This window comes from Anser cygnoides, chromosome 1, assembly GCF_040182565.1.
Source record: "Anser cygnoides isolate HZ-2024a breed goose chromosome 1, Taihu_goose_T2T_genome, whole genome shotgun sequence".
Classification (NCBI taxonomy): Eukaryota; Metazoa; Chordata; class Aves; order Anseriformes; family Anatidae; genus Anser; species Anser cygnoides.
The window spans coordinates 31,408,713-31,425,181 of NC_089873.1; the positions used below are offsets into that span (position 1 = coordinate 31,408,713).

At 39.2% G+C, this 16,469-nt stretch overlaps 1 protein-coding gene across 6 annotated transcripts in view; it reads left to right on the plus strand.

The window, feature by feature from the left end:
* The first annotated feature begins 721 nt into the window (after positions 1-721).
* Positions 722-16,469, plus strand: part of PNPLA8 (patatin like phospholipase domain containing 8) — a 37,003-nt gene continuing 21,255 nt past the window's right edge. For 2 of the 6 annotated variants that reach the window (XM_066991935.1, XM_048065924.2), the window contains exons 1-8: positions 722-869; positions 1,123-1,217; positions 1,655-2,872; positions 3,309-3,458; positions 4,670-4,821; positions 6,459-6,553; positions 11,993-12,164; positions 15,506-15,563. In XM_066991935.1, the coding sequence (XP_066848036.1) occupies positions 1,751-2,872; positions 3,309-3,458; positions 4,670-4,821; positions 6,459-6,553; positions 11,993-12,164; positions 15,506-15,563 (1,749 nt within the window). In that variant the 5' untranslated portion in view covers positions 722-869; positions 1,123-1,217; positions 1,655-1,750. Of the gene's footprint in view, positions 898-1,122; positions 1,218-1,654; positions 2,873-3,308; positions 3,459-4,669; positions 4,822-6,458; positions 6,554-11,992; positions 12,165-15,505; positions 15,564-16,469 lie in introns of all 6 variants that reach the window. The other 4 variants (XM_048065920.2, XM_048065922.2, XM_048065921.2 and 1 more) reach the window with 4 other exon arrangements.

Below are 16,469 nucleotides of genomic sequence, written 5' to 3' on the forward strand. Positions count from 1 at the left end.
GGGACAGGGGAGGGTCAGGCTGGGGGTTAGGGAAAGGGTCTGCACCCAGAGGGTGGCTGGGCACTGGGACAGGCTGCCCGGGGGACTGGTCACAGCACCGAGCCTGCTGGAGTTCAAGAAGCACTTGGACAGTGCTCTCAGACACCGGGTCTGATTTTTGGGTGGTCCTGTGTGGAGCCAGGAGTTAGACTCAATGATCCTTGTGGGTCCCTTCCAACTTGGGATATCCTGTGATTCACCCAATATTCAGGAGCTGGAAATGATGTGATGGAGGAAATTCAATCCATTTGATTTTGATACTAACTACAACACACAAATAACATAAATTTCCCCGGGCAAAGAAAACTCCAGGAAAAGAAATTCACTTTACTCTTTTTAATCAGTAAGCGCAGAGACAGGCGACTGGAATCCAAACCCCAGCAGGAACCACCGCCTCTGTGACGACCAGGGCAACGATCCCACGAACCACCCCAGACATCCTCCACCCTTCCCGACCAGCGCCACTAACTTCGAGCACCCCCGGCGGAGCCCCGTTACAGCATGCCCGCCCCTCACAACGCCCCCCCCGCCGCCCATGACGGCCGTTCCGCTCCGCACGTCACCGCCCCGCGCATGCGCAGCACCCCCCACCCGCATTGCCTTACCCTTTCCCCCCCTGGCACCGCCCCGCCCCCTCTGGCCTCAGCCGCTTCCGGCGGGCTGCGCACGGCGCATGCGCAGTGCCGCGGCCCAGCTGCTTCCTGCGCTGGCGCGGTGGGGGCGGCCGGCGGGGGGAGGGGGCCGGGCCTGGCAGGAGCCCGGCGGGTCCGGCCTCGGTGGGAGGGGAGGGGTGAAAAAAATAAATAAATAAACCGCGCTGCTCGCCCTGGGTGCGTATAGCAGCCCGGGACAACGTGGGTGAGGGTTGGGGCTGAGGTGGGCAACAGGGTGTGGGGCTGCGGCCTGGGCTCTGAGGGGGCTCTGAGGGGGCTCTGAGGGGGCTCTGAGGGGGCTCTGAGGGGGCTCTGAGGGGGCTCTGAGGGGGCTCTGAGGGGGCTCTGAGGGGGCTCTGAGGGGGCTCTGAGGGGGCTCTGAAAGGGGGGTAAAAGCCTCGTCCAGCCTAACTGGGGTTTTGTACCGAAGGGTCGTGCTGAGAACCGGTGCCCGTTCACCCTCGGAGGAGTCCTTCATGGCAGTGTAATGTCATCGCCGCTTGGAAGGCTGTCTCTTGGCACGAGGTAAGGTGCCAAGGAGGTGTAGCTTGCTGGATGGACCAGCGAGCAGTTTTCTGTATGCCACTAAGTGGTTTTAGCAGGAGGTACAGCGTTCTGCTTATTGGGAGGACTAGCAAGCAGTTTGCTATGTGCCACAAAGTGTTTTTGACAGCTGTCACATCCTGAAGGTCTTTTTCAACCTTAATGATTCTATGATTCCTCAAAATGAGCGTAAACGGGCCTTTTAGGAAGATCGTGTTAAAATTAAATAGTTGGGATGATGGTACTGAATGTCCTCAGCACTCGGTATCACAACAGGATTACGTAATTATGTTTGTCTGTCTTTACTGGAGCAATGAATAAGCTGTACCTACTTTAAACAACTCTGAGATTTCAGTCTAACTTGTTGCTGGTTTGGGGTTTCCATTGTTTGGTTTCTGTTTTTGTTTTTTTTTTTTCAGGTAACAAACACCATGATATGGGACTTATTTACTGAAATATATTTTCTGGAATGAAGTAGACAAGCAACGTAGGAAAGGTGTAATTATTTATAAGTAATGACAGTTCATTTGTCTTTAGATACATATTTGTTTTTTGTGATTAACCCAAAAAGTCTTTGGTGGAAGCAAAGAAACAAATACCTGTGTTTGTATAGACCTAAAGTCTTCTGGAGGATAAATCATGGCATTCATCTTAGAGTTTTCCATACAAGCGAGCCTCAGTGTAAATGGGCCAGAAGCAGGACGTTTTGGTATAACAAACACATTTACAGCCATGACTTCTTATACTACAGAGTTTCTAAACTGTTGACTTCTTCTTCCAAAGGACTCACAAAAGTGAACAGTCGCATGTCACGAATTAAGAATACTATAGAGTCTGTTTCAAAGGCAGTGTCTGGCACTCACAGTGAACTGGTGTCGCGGATAGCTCGGTTAAAGTCACACTCAGGTACTCTAGGAAAAACAACTAAAAGTAATGCAGGTGAAAATAACCTCAGTGCCAGTCTGGAAAATGGTAAACAAGTTACAGATGCCAGAACTCAGGAGGATTGCAACAGAGGCCTAGCTGCCAGGAAATCCACTGATGCAAATGAAAGCTTGGAGTCTCTGTTAAAAAACTCAAGCGGCGCTAATCAAGATACTTCAGAAGATTCAGCCTCTAAAACCCACCTTTTTCACATAAGCTACTTATCTACAAATTTTGGAGAGACTTACAACTTTGTAGCTGACCATATCAACTGGTACTTCAGTAATAATTCCGTAATGGATCAAGAGAAAAAGAGGAATGCTTTGTTACAGGACTCTAAAAGTGAAGTGACAAATAAGCTTGGTTCATCAGGAAGTACTGTAATTACTGAAGAAAAGACAGTGACTTCAGCAGCCACTTTAGCTCCTGAAACAGAGACTCAGGATGCTGAAAAGACAAGTACTGCTCTTCCAGTTTCCACTAAGAAAAGTATTGCAAACTTTCTTTCCTATCCCAGTAACAGTGTACAAGCTTTTGTAGACAGTTACATCGGTGGGTTGGTGCCCAAGTTAAGGTCGGAAACAAAAGTTGCTGCACCAGAAAAGAGTAAACCGATAGAGCAAGAAGGGTCTGAGAAGGATGAGGAAGACAAACCAAAAGAGAGTAAGACTGCAGAAGACAGGGAAAAGCATCTGTCCATTCAGAGAGAAAAGGCAAGTCTTTGTTTCCTGCTTTTACATATTTTATTTCTATGCATATTAATGTTTTATGTAAGAATGCGTCTGTATAGATGTGTATTTTACATGTGTATATATAGTTCATAATTATATACATTGTAGCTGTAGCTGTTTTTTTGGTTTTAGTGACAGTAACATCATACTCTTTCATGGTCCAATCATTTCAGAGTTGCCCTGAAAATTCTCCCAGTTAGAAATCCTGACGCCAGTTTGTTTGGTGTCTGGTTGCTCTAAGAATTCTTTATTTGTTTCCTGGTAAACAAGGCCTGCTTCTGTTTAAGAAATCCTTGTACAACACTCTGTCCAGGACTTCTGTGAAATCTTAAAATAACCTTTTGGAATTAGTCTTGACAAATTGTATACGTATCTTAGAGTAGCTTTATGTTCTGTGTATAACTCTTGTCTGTTTTAGATCATTGCACGAGTGAGTATTGATAACAGGACTCGAGCTTTAGTTCAAGCCCTACGAAGATCCTCTAATCGAAGAATCTGTATCAGCAGGGTTGAAGAACTGACTTATCATCTTCTGGAATTTCCAGAGAGCAGAGGAGTTGCAATTAAGGTGCAGATAATCTTTATGCTTAGATGAGCAATAAATATCTGACAGAGGTATTCTTATAAAATGACATAAAACTTCTGTGCTTTTGTGGGCTAGGCATATTTTCTTCTTGTAAAGATTATGGTGTGAATATCTTTTAGCTTTTTCATTCAGATTCATTATGCAAACTATCAGTAGTCTAGCCTAAGGCTGTTAAGATTGCTATGTTTAATTTAGAAGCATGCAGCATTGTCATGTGGGTAGATAATATAGCTTATTCTAGTGGTAGATGAAGGTCGTACACTGTGTTCTCTTTCGCAATTGACCAGACAGGAATGTACTGTACGGTTGATCTACATACGTGTAACAGTTTTGATGCTTCTTTGCATGCTCCCTTTATAGAAAGGACACGAGTGGAGTGTAGAAATCAAAGAAGTTTACGTAATCTAGTTCTGTTCGTTCTCTTTCCTGCATGCAGTGAGGACAGGAGGTGGGTGGTAGGCTGTTCTAGCCCAATCAGGTGTTTGTCAGTTCCATGTGTTTTTCCACAAGATGTGACAGTTGGGTGACAGGGATTGTAAAATTGCTGGATGGAGTTCAGGCCTGGCGAATTACCCTGGCTGGGCACTGGTCAGACGTGCACGTGAATAGTTATGAAATATTTTATTATGAGAGAGTGCACTCACTACTCCCATCTTGATTATAATATTTTATATCTTTGTGATAATAATTCCAAATTTAGCAATCAGTCAGTGTGAAGAATTTTAAGTTTTGTTTTGATATTAATATACTTTGAAGGCACTTTCTACTTTGAAACAGTGTGATATTTGTTCATTAAAATCTGTGCTTTTAGCTGTACTTCATGGGCTCAATACTTGAGTTTCTATTTGGGAAATGTGACATTAATGTCCACAAAACTAAACTGTTGGCTAAATAATTAAAAACCTAAAATATCAGTAAACTTAGCTTTTATAGTTATTAGAAGGATTTTAATTTCAGCTTGATTGTTGAGTTGAGAGAGCTGGTTATTTTTAACAAAAAGAGGTGTACAACATAATATTGGTGTCATTTCTTCCCCTTGTTAGATATAGAGGTGGGTAAATATAGGCTTAAAGAAGTTTTCCAGTAACTCATATACTACATTAATTCTAAAATGTGAAACTAGTGAATATGAGTGTGAATTCTTTTGGTATAAGCATTTTGATAAATACAAAGATCTTTTATCATAACTATAGGAAAAAGTAATCCCCTGCCTACTGCGACTGAGACAAGCAAATGACGAAAGTCTTCAGGCTGCTGTTAGAGAGACTTTAGCAATAATTGGATATACAGACCCTGTGAAAGGCTGGGGAATTCGAGTCCTTGCTATTGATGGAGGAGGAACAAGGTAAAACTTTTTTTAATACATGCTTGTATATCTCTTCATAGTGTAACTGTAAATAGAATTTCAGTTTCTCTTTGATAATTTTGTGACTAAACATGCAAAGTCCGATTTACAGTTCTGTTGCATTTGACTATTCAAGTGATGGGTACTTACTTCTGTATTCATTTGTACTTAAATTCCCATGGATTAATAGTCCTGGGCCTCTGAAATTACTTTTAAAGTTGGCTACGCACATAAGTGCTTCTTGGACTGACCCTTTCTTTTGGAAATGAGTAAATTAAACAGTCATTTCAGTTAGTCTGCTCATCTCCGTAATTCAAAATTGGCAGGAATTGCTTGTAGTATTTTGTACTTTAATGTTTACGTCAGCTTAATAAGACAAAACCTCTTCTTGTACCCTTCTGGAGGATGATCTACCTTAGCAGGACTAGTCTCATGAAAGAATGAATAGGGTAATGGTGAAAGCCCTTCTCGCAGTGCTTTTGGTTTATATTTCTTTACCTACTACCAACGCCTGCTTTTGTTTAATGGATGTACCACATATCCTCAGTTACCTGTACTCTAGTTTTGCATGAATTTATTCACCTATCACAATTTGTGAAGAATAGCAGGGAAAGCATATGCAGTGTTTAAAATCTGACATTTATTAAAAGCTATGTTTTCAGGCACATTTGAAGAAATTTTCTTTTCAAATATTCATAAATTTTTGTTGATAGAGAGTGGAGTATGAAGTCATAGCAGAAATAGTTTCACCAACTTTTTGTTTCTCCATATTTGCATCAAAATCAGTTGCATTCAATAAGGAGTAAGCATATGGCAAAATTTCAGCTTGGACGGTTCTGAAAGTTCATCATGGACCACAAAGTAGAAAGAAAGATGGTTCACAGATAACAGCATGCTATCAAGGATGTTTTCTGTCACATACTTTCACTTACAAGTGCAGGCTCACATGAGCTGTAAAACTAAATCTCAACACTGAGCAAATAAGTAAATGCAGTTGATTATAATTATGCTTGTGGCAGAAGTATAATGCATGTTTGCGTGTTTACTTTTTAATAAAAATGTGAATGCTTGCTTATATATATTGATAAAATTCTAATTTTTCTGTTAGATTTCTAGGTCAGTGATATTATAAGGACTTTTATTCTCAATTTGCCTTCTTCATGCTGGCATCCTGCCAGCAAATAATTATGAAATAGTTGCCTTCAACCATTATATGATTTTCTTGTTAAGTGTAATTATTTTCTGTAAACCTGGTGTTTGCACTAGATAGCAGTATCTTAAACATATGGGGCTAGTACGTTAATACAATGTATGATTATCATAATATTTAAACTCTAAGTGCTTATGGAAAAATATACAAATTTAAACTTGTTTTAAGGTAAATAATTTGTAGCAGGGAGGGGCTGATCTCAGCAGGATGTGTTAGCAAGGTGGTGCTTGGTTTGATGCAGCTTTAGCCATACGCAGTTCTTTAGCATAGGACTGGAAAGTATTGATACCAATACTTTTTCATTCCCTGAAATATTCAGGCTTCTTGCTATTGCACTTATCAGTTCTAATTAATCAAAGGTATGCTTAATTAAATCTATATAAGATAAAACTACCATAATATGTGTGTGTGTTTTTTTGTGTTTCAGGGGTTTAGTTGCACTTCAAACACTACGGAAACTAGAAGAACTTACTGGAAAGCCAGTTCATCATCTTTTTGACTACATTTGTGGTGTAAGCACAGGTAACTGTCAATCCACAAGTTGGCATTTTGCTATGAATACAGCAAGAACATCTGAAGATAGATGTAGTTTTTGCAGAATTTGCCAGGTTTCTGACATTGAGTGTAAGCTGAGAAAGTACAGGTGTAATTTTAAAGTTGTTTTTTTTCTTCTGAGCAAAAACGTTGGGTGATTCATGACATGCTTGTTGCTTTTAATTAAAACTTCCAACTGATTTGTCTTTTTTTAGTGAATATGAAACCTCGATTTTTTGCACAGGGTTACAAATATCTTAAGATGTTTATGGGATTTACAGAAAAATAAGGTGACATTCCTCATAGATTAATACTGGGTCAGTAATTTTTCCTATCTTTATTAAAATGACCTGGACAATGGCACAGAGTACATTTGTACTAAAACCATGGATGATATCATATTAGGGTCAATACAGGGATGGACGCTGCTCAGATCAGCCTTTATAGGCTGGTTGAAATGGTTTAACAGGAACTGCCTGAGGTTCAGCAAAGGCAAGCACAGAGTCATCCATCTGGGGTGGAATAACCTCATCTAATATACGTGGTGTGTGCTGACTGGCTAGAAAACAGCTCAGCAGTAAAAGACCTGGTCCTGTTGGATCAGGTCGAACATGAATCATCAGTGTGCCCTTGTAGCAAAAAAAAAAAAAAAAAAAAAAAAAAAATGCTGATCACATACTGGCTTGTAATGTACCTAGCAGATTAAAGGTCTCTGGCCCCTTTATGTTTAGTTTTGGCTCTTGCATTGGCAGACGTTGACACCCTGGTTGAGTCTGACAGGGTCACCTAGATGGTTAGGGGTATGGAGGACATGACGTGTGAGGAGAGGCTGGAAGAACTGGGTTTGTTCAGCCTTAAGAGAAGGCTAAGGGAGGGCTTGTTGCTGTTTCAGCTGAAGTGAAAATAGAGAGAAGCTAGGCTATTCTTGAAGGTGCACAGTGGTAGGAGAAAAGCCAGCAGGCACAAGCTGCAGTACAGGAAACGATTATTAGGTACCTGGAATTGCATTTTCCTTGCAAGGATGGTCAGACACTGGGAAGAGTTGCCTGAACAGACTGGAATATCCATCCTTGGAGACGCTCAAAACTCGGATGAACAAGTCCTGAGCAACCTGTTCTAATTGAAACTCCTGTTTGACCAGGAGTTTGGACTGGACAATCTCTAGAGGTCCCTCCCAGCCTTAATTACTCTGTGACTCAATGATAAGTCACTTCTCCTTTGGAAGTAGGAAACTGTAAACATAAGCTTATTTTAGAAAGACTATCATTGCTTTTTAGATGTTATGCTAGATTGGTGGCGGCATATTACTGTTTTAAAACATGAGGTATGCTGACGTTCACTAGCTCAGTTTCCTTTTGAAACCCAAATTCTCTTTTTCAGTAGACTTATTCTCCAGTACAATTCAGTTCTGAAATGTATTAAATGCAGATCACTATGCGTAAATAGTGATTTGTTCAGTGAGTGTTCATGTTTCCAAAGATGTGCTTAGTAGGTTCAAAATAGTAGAGAAGGGATTGAATGTTTAGGTCTACTAGACAGAATTTGTTTGCAAACACGCTGTCATTGCCTGGTTTACTTTTTTTGATAGTCTCTGAAAAAATTCTTGATAAATTTATTTAGCAGTGAAGGGATGTTTCTTTTGGAAGGTATTAAAAAAGTTCCGTTAGTGAAACTGTCATCTTCAATCATGATAAACATGTTTTATCTTTGCTAGAGAAGCCTGCTGTTCTTACTCAATTCAATTCCACTACTCTGATTAGAACTAACTTTATTCTTAATCCTTCTCACCAGATATTGGGGTTTGTAACTGCTAATACTTAACTCTTTCTGGTAAGCTTTGTTTCCTCAAGCAAGTTTTTGTCTGCACCAGTCCAATGTGCAATGGGTGACAGTACCTGGCTGGGAAAGGTTGTGCGCGTTTGCCAGCACGTGCTAGCTGTGTACGTTACCACTGCAGTTTGTGTTGACAGTACACGTACCAACTGGATTTGCAGAAGCTTGCAGCTGAATGAATGGTGGTTTACAAAAGTGCTGTGTTAAGTGATTAAGTATATTAAGAGCTATACCCCTTGTGCACTACAGTTCTTTTTTTTTCTGCTGTGCTATTCACGTCTCTTACAATCCTTTAGCTGTTTTGCCTTTGAGGTTAAGAAATCAGTCTGCTGTGACTTCAACATCAGACTCTATCTTTGTAGTTAGCTTCTCTGTACTTGTCTACGCTGTTGGTCATGGGGTATAAATGTGGCAGCCACACAGGAAGATCGCTGTAATGATGCTGTAACGAGCCCTGCATATTTAGCTCACTTACCTACTGCTGAGCACAATACCCTGGGTATGGAAGCACCAGAAAATCCGCAAGCCCATGAAACAGTGATAGCCACTGAATGTTGTTTTATGGAGGAAAAGTTAATGTAAAGCCTGTGCAATATAGAATTCACAAGAACAACATGGGGCTGGTTCCCCTATGCATTCTCCCAGCCTTTGGTGATTTGCAGGTTAGGAGCGTCCTGGAACAAAGTTGGCATCTCTCTGTATTAAAGTCTCTTTTTTTTCCTCATATTTTCTTTCCAGTTTTGAAATGCTTTTTGAACACCTTTCTGACAGAAATCTAGTTTCAGGAAAACTCATAAATAAGTCAAGTCATGGTATTATAGAGCTGACATTGACCTGAGGCTATCTCATTTCCCAAGGGATGGATCAACTAAGTATGTTTCACTGCCGACAGTTGTCAGATTTTGAATCACAACAGATGTCTTCAGAAAACTTGTGCTCTGCTGTCTTTAGACACAAAACTTCCAAATGTAATGTCAATCTACTGTTGCAGTTCAAATGTTTCCTCTTGTCTCGACTCCCCAGGGACATTGTTTTTCTTTCTCTTTGCATTAGCCACTTATGCATATGAAGGGTTTTGCTATACCCAGTTTATTCAGGCTTTCCTTGTTGACAGATTTCCTTGATGCGTGGTTGTTTTTTTGTGGATTTTTTTCAGTTTGTCCACTTTTTTTTGAACATCATGCATGTCAACATATAGCATTTCAGTTGAACTCTTACTAGTGCTGAATAAGGAAGAAATACTTCTTCTTTCAGGTTATATTCTTATCTATCTTGTGTCTTATTAGTGACCTGTTACCCACATCCTTCAAGATATGCTCCTTAGCCTCCCATTTTTTTTTTGTTTTGTTTTTTCTCCCCTGAAGTGTTGGCAGTCAAGACTGAGAGTGCGAGCTGCTCTTTCACTAGGCCATCAGATAGGGCCTGGACTCTATCTTTGATTTTAAGCTTACTCTCCTGTGAGTGTCTTGTTACCATGCAGCAGGTTTCGGCAAAGCCCTTTATCATGCAACTTGACTCTGATAATACCTACTGCCACTTGTGTACTGATGCAGAGTGAGGGTTTTGGTGCTGTTTCTCTGGTGGTGGTGAGGTATTTGGCATGAAATTTGCCCTTCAGTTTGAAACTATTCATGAAAATAGTAAATACATAATATTGTAGAATTGGTGCTGGAGATTAAAGAAGAAAATAAAGTAGCAGAGGATTTGCGTGATTTAGGAAAACTTTCTTTGCTGATACATGTTTGGTCTGAGTTGAATATTGTGATACTGCAGTCGAGTAAGTTTCTTTTGACACAACTTTAATGTGACAAGTAGCCCCAGGTTAAAATAAGGATGTGTGCTATGCTTTAATAAATTGAGACTGTCAATACATTAACGCTGCTATCATGAGATGGGGTCTGTGAGAAGGGCAGAAGCTTGGAAGTTGTGCGTCCTTTAAAGCCATCTATGGCTTTGTGTAGTTCTTTCTGCATGTGTGTTTTATTCTTAATTCATTTCAAGAACTTATTCCTTTTGAAATTAACTCTACTCAAATGTATTGCATTCATTTCCAAATTTGAAAGACCTTAGTCCTGTTTATTCTTGATGCTTCAGTTATATCTCAGCGTTGCACAATTAGATTCAGAGGTTGTATACACCCCTTTCAGTTTAACATACCTAAGAATTTTAGCAGTGTATTGATTGTAAATTTCAAAAGTCTTTTTAATGGTATTCTGCAGTCTTCCTTTTCGGAAACTGTTTTGTTCCTACAAGGGTAGGTCATGCCGTTTTTAGGCACACACTAGATGGCAGTATGTATGAATAGAAAAGTTCTTTTGGAAGGGACCTTCAGAGATCCAGTCCTACTGCCTGAAAACTTCAGAGCTAACCGAAAGTTAAAGCCTAGTATTGAGGGCATTCTCTAAATGTCTCGAACACTGACAGGCATAGGGCAGCAACCACCTCTCTAGGAAGCCCATTCCAGTGTTTGACCACCTTCATGGTAAGAAATTTTTCCTAATACCTAGTCTGAACCTCCTCTGGCGCAGCTTTGTGCTATTCCTGCACATCCCATTGTTGGTTATGGGGGCAAAAAGAGCAACACCTGCCTCTGCACTTCCTCTCCTCAGGAAGTTGTTGGGCAACGAGGTTGCCTCTGAGCCTCTAGAGTAGACAACCCAAGTGTTTTCAGCCTCTCCTCACAGGCCATGCCTTGCAGCCCTTTTACCAGCTTTGGTGCTCTCCTCTGGGTACTTTCAAGACCCTTAACATACTTTTTATATTGTGGAGACCAGAACTGCATGCAATCTTCAGGGTGGGGCCATGTTAATGCTACTTTTAAGGGAGAATCACCTCATGGACTGGGTGGCTGTGCTGTGTTTAAAGCATCCTAAAACGCGATTTACCCACTTGGCAGCTAGGACACACTGCTGGCTCATGTTGAGCGTGCTGTCGACCAGCACCCCCAGATCCCTTTCTGCTGATCTGCTCACCAGCTGCTCGTCTCCCAGCCTGTGCCTGGCATTGCTCTGTCCCAGGTGCAGAACCCAGCATTTTCCTTTGTTGAACTTCATGCTGTTGATGATTGTCCAATGCTCCTATCTATCTAGATCCCTCTGCAAGGCCTCTCTGAGTGAGTGATTGTAAATGGCTGCCACCAAATGTATTTGAGAACAGTCAAAATTCCTGTTGTCTTACAGAATTTTCCTAGAATTTTTCTTCAGTCAATCAAGGAGTTTGCAAGATAGCAAGCAGTGCTCCAAATATTTTAAATACTACAGCATAGATTATTCTTACTCGTTTCTTTCCAAATAAAGCAGTGGAATTAATTTGCTATCAGCCATGTGTGTTTTTGCAAGGATGAAATCTGCAAAACAAAATGCTATTTATCAACTTCCCAAAATTCTCTTTATGAAAGTAGATGCTTCCTGTCTCCTATATGTCCTTCTAAAGCACAGTTTATGATATTTGAACAGTAATTTAGTGATATAAATGTCAATTGATCTTCCCTTTTCAAGATAGATATTCTGCTAACCTATGAACTGTGTTAATGGTAATCTGTCATTGTAATCTTACTCCATGTTATATTTAACATTTCAAAATATTTCTTTTCAGGAGCTATATTAGCTTTTATGTTGGGGTTGTTCCATATTCCTCTGGATGATTGTGAAGAACTGTATCGCAAGTTAGGATCAGACGTTTTTAAGCAGAATGTAATTGTTGGAACAGTCAAAATGGGTTGGAGCCATGCCTTTTATGACAGCGATATCTGGGAAAAAATGCTCAAGTAAGTAAAAATAAATTATTTTTGACCTGATTTTTTAATGCAAGTCTGAGAGCCTTCATTTTTGTTATTGTTTCCATGGTAAGCAAATTCTTAAAACAAAGAAAAAGGATTAGTTTGTGTTCTCATTCTTTTGAAATATCTGTTTTCGTATTTACCAAAACATTTAAAGCCTTTAATGTAATGGTTTCTGTTTCTGGGGAATAAAGTAAGCTTTAGTGCACTGATTTCTGATTATATTCCTGTCTGTTTGCCAACTCTGCTTGATCTGACTCATTACAGATCTGCTACAGATTTTACTAGCCACCTGCTGTGCCTTTTTATTTTTTAAGGAGACATAGCAAGAAATGAAATAATATGCTGTAGTAGGGATTTTTAATTTTAGCTGCTCTATTGAGGTTTTTGGCCCACTTCCCCTTCCTGTGAAAAGAGCTGTAAGGATTGCAATGAAAAATATCCAATTTGTTAGAGTTAGCAATGAAAAGATACTTGTTCAGAGATATGTATACAGGTGTGTTAATGGATATATGGGGGAAAGAATCACTGGAAGAAATTAGCTAATGTTTATTACAAATTCTATGACTTTTATTCATTGGTATTCATGTTGATAGTTGTTGTGGTTTAACCCTGGCAGGCAGCTCAGCACCACACAGCCACTTGTTCAGTCTCCCCAGGAATGATGGGGGAGAGGTTCAGAAAGGTAAAAGTGCAAGAAGTCATGGGTTGAGGTAAAAACAGTTTCCTAGGTAAAGCAAAAGCTGCACAAGAGAGTGAAGCAAAAGAAGGAATTTATTTGCTGCTTCCCATCAGCAGGCAGGTGTTCAGCCACTTCCAGGAAAGCAGGGCTCATCAGACGTAATGGTTTCTTGGAAAGACAAACACCATCACTCTGAATGTCCTCGTCTTCCTCCTTATTTACTCCAGCTTTTATTGCTGAGCATGGTGCCACATCGTATGGGACGTTCCTTTAGCCAGTTTGGGTCAGCTGTCCTGGTTCTGTCCCTTGTGCACCCCCAGCCTCCTCACTGGCAGTGCAGCAGAAGAAGTTGCAAAGTCCTTGGCTCTGTATAAGCCCTGCTCTGCAACAATTAAAAACATTGGTGTGTTATCACCACTGTTTTCATCAAAAATCCAAAGCAGTGTTGTGTGAGCCTCTACAAAGAAAATTAACTCCATCCCAGCCAAAGCTATGACAATGGTCCAGTTGTTTATAATTTTTAGCTGACACTGATTCTGAAAGAATAGAAACAATTTACTCTGAGAGCAAAATGTAAAATGATAAAAAGCTTCTTTGGATAAATAATAAGTTTCTTTGGAAATGTGGTTAATGCATTTTATGGGATTGAAAGCCTCTCTTCTGGACCTGTGCTGCCTGAGGTTTAAACGTCTTGCTGCTTTGTTGAAGTGAAGATAGGCTTCCAAGCACTTTACCTTTGTGAGTTTACAATTTTTTAGGAAAGTTAAATGTTAACGATACCAATATCATGTCTTTTTTCTTCTGAGATATCTCAAGTTCCTCTTTTTCCCAGAAAAGAGGCAAGGCAAATAAATACCTCTTTTCTTCCCCTGCCCAACTGAAAGACAGTCTTTTACAAAGACCAGGATTACCTCGTGTGGAAGTATTTTGTGGGCCTTTAATTAAAATGCTATTATTCTTTGTAGCTGCATATAACACGAAGGAGGTAAAGTATTCTATTCATGGACAGTGGACAAAAGCAAGGCAATTATATTATTCATAGATTAAAAATAAAATTCAGTGATTAACAAATTACTCTTTTTTGACCCAATTCTGCAGTGTTGAAGGGAGATGCTATACCTACACAACACTTCATTGAAACAGTAGGATTTCATGCAGGTTTCCTCACAGCCTAGAACTAAGAAAGAAATTGAAAGGACATATAGCATCTCTTTATGGAAATAAGAAGCTCAGATCTAACTTTAAGTAATTGCATGGGAAAACTATTTTGTATTTTGTTTTAAATTCAAATCTTAGCTATGCTGAGGGTATTTTTTCCCATGGTAAATGGTAGTTAGGTTTGTCAGCATTGCTTGAAATAGAGTATAAATTTCCAATATTCAGATATGCAGCATACATTTAGCATTTGATGGGATTACTTCCAGGAGAAGTGTTCTTGCTGAAAATAATTCAGCTAGTGTTGCATTAGGCTAAGGCTAATATTGAATTCATTCATGGGGTATAGCATAAACTTCATTTCTGAAAATTACAACTAATTTTGTTTAACTTCTTATTCAGTGTTACAGGGAATCGATTGTCTTAGATATTATTTTAACTTATTTTAACGTTTCTTATTGACTCCTTGTGTTACAATTTGAAGAATGGTTTTAATCAGATATTTTTATTACTTTGTGAAGAAAATTATACTTACTGTATAATCTTAACATCACTCTGTGTAATGTTGTATTGAATTGCATTTACAAGAAGAACTTGATGTATAGTTGCAGTTTTTCTGTCTTCTTTTGTCTGTTCACATCATACACTTTTTTTTTCCTTTCATACTATCTTGAGGGAAAACTGGAGAAATTTAGTGAGCAGCTAGGAGTTTTTTTTTGAAAAGTTAACTAAAATCTAATACTGGAGAAAAAACTTGCTGACTTAAATGAAAGCCTCCTTGGAATTGTTATGGATGAGCACCCACTCAATAGGCTTTTATATCTTGACTCTAAGCAAATGGAAGTTGAAATAGATGCTGCTATGAGATTATTAACTAGTATGCCGATATCCTCCAGTGTCCTGCATTATGCAGGAGGGCTACCTTCTAGTTAGTGATTTGAAAACTGAATATGAAAAAATTCCACCTGAAAAATGAATGGGAAATGTATATTGAGTTATTATTATGGAGAATTAGATTACAACTTTCTTCTAAATCATTTCTTTTCTTAGTTTTAGCTTTTCTTAGTTTTTATTTGCAGAATGTAAAACGATTCAGGAGAGTTACTTTCATTCTTGTAAAACTACCTAATGAGGTTATTGATTTTTGGATTCTTTAATGCTGTGAAGTACTTTGCTTTCCTCTCATAAAGTAGTTGAGTAATCCTGCTGATTTTTTGTTTCAGTATGTAGCAAAAAGTGAGTAACTGAATCAAGACTTCAGTCACTCTTCAGACTTACTTCCAACAGCCTAGTAGTTATGAAGTACTGGTTAACTGAAATTAACTTCACTAACTCTTGAAGTTAATTGCGGAATTCTGATTAGTAAAGTGAAATCCAAGCATTGTTTTTTCTAAATACAAAATTCTTATAAAAGTTGGGGTTTATAAAAATGTATGTCTTTTGTTCATGCTAAACTGATGGAGCGCTTTCCATTATTTACATTTATTTGTAGAGAAAAAATGGGCTCAAATCTTTTGATTGAAACTGCAAGAAATTCCAAATGTCCAAAGGTAAGTACAGTGTTCTGAGGTCAATGCGAACTGTATGCTCCACAAGTACTTGTTAAGAGTTCAAGTAAGAGTATTATCACTAGAAGAATATTGGATAAACAGCAAGAGTATCGATAAGCTCTGCAAGCATCTGTATAAGATAACCCATGCTTATAAAGAATAAAAATTAATTAGATACTTAAATTTCTTTAGCAATTTCTCATGGTTTTAGTTAACACTGTAAGATAGAGTATGTTTCAGGTTTGTAAGCAGAGAGATACTTAGGTTAGCCTCTTGAAGTTGTGCAAAATTTGTTTTTGGATACAAGAAAATTCTAGTATCTGGAGATCAGATGGAGATCTGGAGATCATGTCAAATGCGGTGTCTGTGTGTAGTAACAGGAAGGAGTCTCTTTTCAGTTTATCTGGATTACCAGGTTTTCTCCATTCACATTTGTAGGGCTTGAGTTCTGTACCCTTTCCGTATCATCTAAAGGGCACCATTTAGTTGGAGGGGTGTTATATTCAGCAGCAGCACAAGAGTGAAAGATGAGAAAGCACGGGTATTTTTGGTGAAGGATAGGGTGTGAAGAAAGAAGGGAAATATAATAGCACATATTTCAGAACAATCTGTAATTAACAGGTGTTTTGGTGTCATAGCAGTATATTCAATGCTTTACTGTTAAATGGAAGACATTCACATTTTTCTAAACATAGAAACATGTGCTTGACTGATTGTGTTCCTACTCCATGCCTAAAACAAGGACATGAAAAGGCTGGAGTGGTATGTTACTTTCTGAGGGAGAAGCTATTCTATGTTGACTTGAAAGTTATCTTTGAACTGGGATCTTTGGCTTCCTTCCATGTTCTTCAGTAATAAAAAGTGAATATAAATAGAGTTGAAACTAGTTATTCACAGTAATCACTT